The sequence below is a fragment of the Eurytemora carolleeae genome, unplaced genomic scaffold (assembly GCF_000591075.1).
Source record: "Eurytemora carolleeae unplaced genomic scaffold, Eaff_2.0 scaffold600, whole genome shotgun sequence".
NCBI classification, from domain to species: Eukaryota; Metazoa; Arthropoda; class Copepoda; order Calanoida; family Temoridae; genus Eurytemora; species Eurytemora carolleeae.
Genome location: NW_019397594.1, coordinates 159218 through 166884, shown reverse-complemented (window position 1 = coordinate 166884; position 7667 = coordinate 159218). Strand labels below are relative to the sequence as shown.

The 7667-nt window shown below is 32.3% G+C and overlaps 2 protein-coding genes and 1 long non-coding RNA gene across 6 annotated transcripts in view; 2 read left to right on the top strand and 1 right to left on the bottom strand.

Annotated features, from left to right (window-relative positions):
* Positions 1-716, top strand: part of LOC111715082 (ras association domain-containing protein 5) — a 12377-nt gene extending 11661 nt beyond the window's left edge. For all 3 annotated transcript variants that reach the window (XM_023490334.1, XM_023490335.1, XM_023490336.1), the window contains one exon: positions 479-716. In XM_023490334.1, coding sequence (XP_023346102.1) covers positions 479-701 — 223 coding nt within the window. In that variant the 3' untranslated portion in view covers positions 702-716. The remainder of the gene's footprint in view (positions 1-478) is intronic.
* Positions 717-1590: 874 nt separating this feature from the next.
* LOC111715081 (uncharacterized) lies at positions 1591-3421 on the top strand. 2 transcript variants are annotated; one of them, XR_002768166.1, is made up of 3 exons: positions 1591-2506; positions 2816-3000; positions 3117-3421. It is a non-coding gene; the product is annotated as an uncharacterized LOC111715081 (long non-coding RNA). The 2 variants fall into 2 exon arrangements; XR_002768165.1 differs by having other exon boundaries at positions 1591-2540.
* A 337-nt stretch (positions 3422-3758) lies between these two features.
* LOC111715080 (uncharacterized) lies at positions 3759-5829 on the bottom strand. The gene is made up of 4 exons (XM_023490333.1): positions 5744-5829; positions 5299-5382; positions 4381-4475; positions 3759-3950 (listed from the first exon to the last, which is right to left on the bottom strand). The coding sequence occupies exons 1-4, from the start codon at positions 5801-5803 to the stop codon at positions 3848-3850; spliced, it is 342 nt and encodes a 113-aa protein (XP_023346101.1). The 5' UTR covers positions 5804-5829; the 3' UTR covers positions 3759-3847.
* Positions 5830-7667: the final 1838 nt, after the last annotated feature.

Here is a 7667-nt window from a genome sequence, read left to right as displayed (position 1 = left end):
AAATAACGACGACAAAAAATGTAACAAAAATTCTACAGTAAAATAAATTGATGATTTTGAACGTCCACTTTGCGCTCAAACTCAGTAACTATACATCGTGGAAACGTTTTATACGTCTCAAGTGAATTCTAAATTATTTCTCAACAGTACTGCAATCTTAGTTCAAACACCGTACATTGTCGATCACTCCCTTTAACGGTTTATTTTCATTTGCGCATTTCTTGCTTTAAGGAAGCAACGGAGAACTGAGAATCAAACAAAAAAACTTTTCTAGTCAGGAAAACAACAAGATCTTTAACATTTTTAATCAGATTAAAGTATCAAGGGTACCGTTGTGAATCGGACATTGTCATATTTGAATGGAGGGTCACTTAAAAAACGCGTACAGTCCCTTTAAGCATTCAATAATATCCGTTAATTGACTATTCTAACCTAGAGTAGGTTCCCAATATCTAAAAGTAATCTCTTCCTGATTTAGTTTACCTCGGAATAAGTCTTTATGCCGCCAGAAAATGCGAAGGGTCGGAGAAGATGAAAAACCTTTAGTCTGTGCTCTACTGGCAACAGAAAATAATTCGGAGGAACTTAAAAAATTCATTCTGCAGGTAAAAGAGTTGAAAAATAAAACTAAGTTTTTGAGTCACCAACCAAAATGGCTGAACTATCAATGGATTTTGTTAATTAACAATGAAATAAGATAATTATAAAAGACAAAACTTCTATTACTTTAATTTAAAGGATACTGAGATACAACAACAGATAAAATCAAATTATCATTTTTTTATGTAAGAAACTTATTACTTTCTTCAAACTTAATTATATTGATCGCCTTATTTTTGCAACACTGGTGTAAACCTTAGGAGTTTTGAATTTTGACTATCACTATATAAACTTTGTTCGTGTGTCTGGGTGTTTGTTGGTTTTGCTATTTTTATCCAATTAACGTTAAAACGGCTGAACCAACAATTAGTGTGGTTACTTCACATGACCCCAGGGAAGGTTTAACAAATAGAAGATGCTCCCAGATAGAGCCAAAATTAAAAGACTAATAAAATATAAAAGGCTAGTTTGATGTAAAAGAAATCATAGTTTCAAACATCAAAGTTTTCGGCATCAGATTGCAAAGATATTAAGAAGTTTGGTTCGAGTAATAAGTTCCTCGAGGCTCGTAGACCGAATTTAATGTATTTGAGCGAGGTCTCTGAACACTGATCAAACTACTTGAATCAAGGATTCACGAGGATTTTTATTTGTGATTCAGGATTTGAACCGGTGGTATGCAGTTCAGAGACCTCTCCAATTCATTAAATTCGTTTCTGTATAATTCCTTCTTGAATTTGCAAGTAACTTTTTAGAGATAAATCGAAATATGAAATTGAAAATCATTTTTACTCTAACAAAGATAAGAGTACCGTCGTGAATTGAGCATGCACCTTGTTCGATGGGCACTTGAAACAGTTTCAGTTCCTTAAATGATATTTTTTTACGGTTGATTATTATATCAATTGGTTGATTAATTGATTTTTCATTATCATAACTTGATCTCTGGAAAAAATGCATTCTTTTGAAATTTTAAATAAAAATGACTGTTCAGGATTCATGAGAAGTATGAAACTGTACAAGAAGAAATCCAGAAACTACTGATAGAGAAGAGAAATCACGCGGGGGAACACGCAAAAGAAACTCATCAAAAGATAGAGGAATAGAGGAATGAATAGAGAAATAGAAGAATAGATAGAGGAATAGAGAAATGGATAGAGAAATAGAGGAATGGATAGAGAAATAGAAGAATAGATAGAGAAATAGAAGAATAGAGAAATAAAAGACTAGAGGAATAGAGGAATGGATAAAGAAGTAGAGGAATGGATAGAGAAATAGAGAAGTGAAGAAATGGATAGAGAAATATAGAAATGGGTAGAGAAATATAGGAATAGAGGAAGGGTGGAAATTGATAGAGAAATAGAGAAATTGATGGAGATGTAAGAAAAGACAACGTCAGACGATTTATTTTTAATGCAAACATAATTGTGTCATTAACGATGTACAACTAATATTTAAAGTAATAATGTCATATTTTTCAGGGGTTTAGATTTTTCAAAATAATATATACCCCTGTAATAGAAACTTCTTGTTACTTCTTGTTTTGATTTGAAAGGCCACCATAAAAATATTCAATAATTTTTTTACTGTAATGTTTCTTCTATGTATGAGACATGAGTCTTTGGTTTATAATTATTAGTGAATATAATTCAATGAGAGGGCTTTATAAGAACGAGTTTTTAAGTCTTTCAACAGAATTGTTAGGGCATTGCTATTGTTAATATAGATCAATATTAATTTTGACCGTCACAAAAGAGTACATTTAAGTACAGCACAGTATAAAATTGTATATCATTCCAACTGAAAGAAATGTTAGACTAAAGTGTCTTAATTCAGTTTCAATTAATTTTGAGCCCATTTTTCTTGTCAAGATAGCATTGATATTTTACATGTTCAGAATTGAAATGTAGAAAATAAAACTTAGTATTTATTCACATCTTGTCTCAATATACAGTCGTTGTTGTACATATCAACACAATGAAGACGACTTTCAATATTTTGATTTCTAACAAGCTTTAGAACATCAATAATACACATAATCATGTAAATGAAATAAAGCTATCAAATAACAGTTTTTTGTTTATTTTTAAACTCCTAATTCTAAAAAAAGCTTGTTAATAATCAAAACATGAACAAAAAAGGTGTCTTGTCAGTAATGTATTGATATAAACGCCGACCACTGTATATTATAAACATATGTTTGATATTGATCTAGAGCATTACATATTGAACAATCTAGTCTTGTTTAACATTTATCTTATCGTGTATCATCATTTGATGAAAAACAACGTTCAAGGTCTCTAAAGAAAATAAGAATTCAAAAGTTTCAGACGGCTATATATATGCCTTCAAAATACAAACAGAGATAATCGACTTGATTAGATCTTTATTTGGTTTGCTGTTTTTTTTTCTCGAGTTTCAATTTGTTTACATGTCTGTTTTTACACAAACTGAAAAATGAACGGAACTTTTTCCTTATGAAATCAAGAGTTCCTTATTTTCTCAGCTTAATTAAGGTTCCGGCCTTAATTATCAAATTTTGTGTTCATTTCCGGGAAAGTTTAAACATGAAATATCCGGAATGGATTGATCTGAAAAAGATATAGAACCCCGATAGTTTTGTTAATGGTTTTTGTTTATCTTAACGTTTTTTTGTTTTTGTTTTAATATAATCTATCCATCCTATCCTATTTATGCTATTTAATGAATTAATTTTCATAAATATTTGAAAACTGAAAGATTTTGAATCTTTTTTCTTGTTAGGTATGTATCTGTTTGCCATTAATCGATCTTGATAGAAAATAAAAGATATCAAACATTATTTGTAGAAATTTACTTGAGAATGTCTATTTACTTGCTACTTGATAATAAAGTACCTTGTGAAATATTCTACAGTTGTTCCATTTTTTGGGCGGTTAAATGTAACTAACATTTTTTTTTAAGTACAGAGTTACCCACAAAGGGCGAGACGAATTTACGAATAAACTATCCGTTTTCTTTACAATCATGATTCCTGTTTTGCCAAATCATTAAAAAAGCTAATTTATACTCACAATGGTTAGGGCAGACTTAAATTAACCTTGAAATTATCACATTTTAAGAGTTTCAAGTTGTCTCATTGTTTGTGGGTAAACCTTTAAGTCAAATAAAATTTGGAGTAAGTCTCAAATTGTTTTATTTTAGCGTCAAAATAGATTGTACACGAATTATACAAGTTTTAGAACAAATGCGCAAAATGTTGGAATTATCACAGATTTCTCCTTCCTGAGCCGGCAAATGACGAACTGGTTTGGTTGACCGGCCTAGCCCTGTCCAGCTTGAAAGTGAATTTACAGGTTCCACATAGATATCTATAAAGAACGAAAGTGAATATTTTGTTAAAAGAGAAAACGTTTACATGGAGCTAATGTTTTTAGGGTTTTATCATTTAAATGAGAGGAAATAAATTGATTCAAAACTTGAATGTATTTATCCTTTAAGCATTAAGTCCCCATGTTTCAAGGGGTTCATGTTTTTTAGAACAAACCTCCCCCCCCCTGATATTTGAAAATCTGGGGGAAACTGGAAATGAAAATCAGGTTTTTCATACTTTTTACCCAAAGTATTTATTTTTTCTCAAAAAAATTTATTTACCCCAATGAAGCGAACTAAAGTTTAAAAATAAATCCGCGTAAAGATACTCAGAATCTGGGGAGAAAATTAATAATTTAAAAGAGGCCGGGGGCGATTTTTCAGGAAAATTTTCACCCTTGCTTATTTTCTTGTTTTATCTTAGTTTACCTCCAATCTGCCTTGTCCCCTTTCCCTACTTGTCCGCAGAAACAAAATCTTTCATTGTCGTCTTTACAGGATCGACTTGGCTTCCCTTCACGAACCTTAAGAATTGTGATAAATTATTATTAAAGGGAATGTGACTCCATTTATACAGTGGTGTGTCCGATTTACAACGGTACACTAAATCTAAACCTTCTAATTAACAATTATCTCAATCTTACCAAGTGTTCATTCATTGTCTATGCAGCATACACCCGGATATTACTAGAGAATTTACAATTGAAAGAATGAAATCTTCAGTAAATTTCTTGAGCAGACCAAGATTTAAAACATTTTAAAAATAAAAATTCTTAAATTTAATGGGATTGTGATTTCCAAAATGTGGCCTGTCTCCTGTATAAAAGATTTCATATTTATTTTGTCTGTTTCCTTGAATTTATTCTTCCCTACAATTGTAAACCGATTTTTGCTTTGACAAACCATGCATTATAAGAAACTCTTCGATGCGGAAAACTTAAATAAATCTTAGGATTGTCATATTTTACGAGACCTAGGTCGTATTGACAGAGCCTCACCCTTTGGGTAACCCTTTTTACTACGCAGGAGTGTATATTAGTTCTGAGAAAATTTAGCCGAGAACATTTTTGGATTTTAGACAATGGAGTGTTGTTTTAAAAAGGTCAATAACCAGATCATATTTATTCTCAAAAAATTCCAGCGGATAAAAAAAAACTTCCTTTTTTTCGTTCTTTTTACCTTTGTTTTCTTCTTCCCCCTTTTTTCCCTTTCCTCTCCTCTGTCCCCCCTTATTCCTTTTTTCCTTGATTTTTTCCCCCCAACCCCTTAAATAGCTCATATTCAAAATAAAAATTACACCCATGTGTTAATGGTTTCTAAATTATAAACCATCTGGAAAAGTTTTACCGTCTCTCCATCAAATGTTGCCTCGACATTACAGTCCTGCTCAGATATTGCTGGGAACCACCGTAGCCCGTCAGAATCTGCATCCTGCAAGTTAAAATTCGTTCACGGTCCCTGTAAACCAAATTTTTGAGCTGCTGGTTATTCTTATTCAATACTGCGATATAATTCTACCAATTAAAAGGTCAAGATATCTGGAAATTTTCTGCGGACCAACATGACTTGTAGATATTAACTTGTCCTATATATGTTAAACTATTTCTCTATTCAAAAGTTTTACATTCACTGCAGCGAAATTTTGAAGCCCTTGAAACTCTCNAAAATTGGAAATAAACAGCTTTCAAAATTATGAACATTTATAACTAATTCATACTTGATCTACAACGCTTTTCAAAGCTAAGTCGGGGTGGACAAATCCCTAACGCATCTGAATCAAAACCCAAATTACCTGTAAACTTAGCCTACAATTGGCAAGCAGCGCAAAGAGCATGAAAACTAGTTTTGCCATTTTCTCTGAATATGTCAACAAGTAGTAAAATAAAAGATTTAAAAATGAAAAAATTTGACATTAAGAAACAATGACCGGAAAAAGTTTTCAGTCATTTGTAGCTTTTACTTATTTATACAACTACTTTACATGGAAGTTGAGGGAATTTCACTTTACCAAGGGTTCCCAAGACCAATTGTGTCTACAAAACATCCAGAGTCCAGCGAGGGATGTTTTGTAAGCTAAATAGTTCGAAGGAACCCGTGGTTAACTAAAATTTCTAATTTCCCGAAAAAGTAGTTCTACACAATTTTATCGTCTTTAGAGATAAAAATGGGCTATTTCTTTTTTTGAAAACTTCACAGATCGGGTGGTTATTTTACATAACTGCCCCAAGGGACGTTAATTAACTTAACTATTCCTCTGTTGTCGTTAATGTTGGTCAAAAGGCGGTAAAATAAGTAATTGTGTTTCAAAGTATATTTCCTAAAATCGCATATCACATTCTCTAAAATACAGTGATAACCAGAAAACTCTGGAGTAGGAAGACGACAATAAAGCAATAGTTAAGTGTGTTTGATTTAATTGATACTAAGGAAATAGTTATGCTAGAGTAAGTTATCAAATATATTTTAAGGTAAAACGGGTCTGTTTATAGTGCTCGGTTGTATTTTGAACTCTCAGATTTTAATATTTTAAAGAATTTCTGATCGACACTAAAATATCATTCTTTAATGATGAACCAAATACTAGAACATCTATCTTTAACTGTGCAGTTTAAGAAATATTATGTGTTATAAAATTTAGGATGGTTAGTTGTCTTGTAAATTGCGTATTTGGAATCATGGGGCCCTGTTAGAAAGGGGGGAAGGGGGTGGATACATAAATTTACAGGAAAAAGTTTGTTTATTATTATTCATCATCTATTCCAGAGGTGGCTTATTGGGGGGGGGGGAGGTTACGCCCCCTGCACCCGGGAAAATTTCGGGGACGTCCCCCTCCCTGTAAAATTGGGGGGACGTACCCCATTGTGTGCGAGTGTTGCACGACTTTTACCAATGGTGACACTCGTACCAAATCTTGGCACTCATACCAAAAGTTGACACTCATACCAAAGTTTTTACTTATACCAAATGTTTACACTCGTACTAAAAAAGCAGCTTACTCCGTCTCCTCCCCCTCTTTCCACCCTACCAACTGTTAGTATCTACGCAGGCATTCCACCGAAATTATTTACTGTAGATCTACATACAAAATTCAAACCCCTTCTCTTTCTTGGAATTATTTGCGGTATTATTCCAAAGAACGCAGTCATATGCAGTACACATGTTGTCAAAGTGCGCACTGCATATTTTATCCAGCTGTACGTCGTCATATATCAAGATTAATTATTCCAAAAAATAGAAACTAATGAATAAACCTAAATTTCTTCATGTTTTATTGCACATTTAAAGTTATTCTATGTTATGTAAAAAAAAACAATAATATCTTAAGAACAAAAAATATTTCCCTTATGATTCACAGCTTCCCTAATTGTTTACATGCAAGCTGGAAAGTAAGCAAAGCTTCACTAAAATGTCGTCTATATTATATTGGTAAATAGGCTTACCACTGTATAATTTAAGTACATCCAAATACAACCAGATACAGGGTGTCCCACGAAACATGACAATAGCAAGACGAATTGAAAGTCGTCTTTGGTATTTGAATTTATTTTTGACATTTAGTCTTTTATCTACTTTAACATGGATGATTCTTGAAACAATTATCACATAATTCTCCTAGCCCTGGCATTTCCAAAAAGTGGTCTGCGTTTTTTGTGCTTTCAATATTACCGGAGATATAAAGAGTTTGGTTCAGATTTCAATTTTGTTAAATAAAAGCA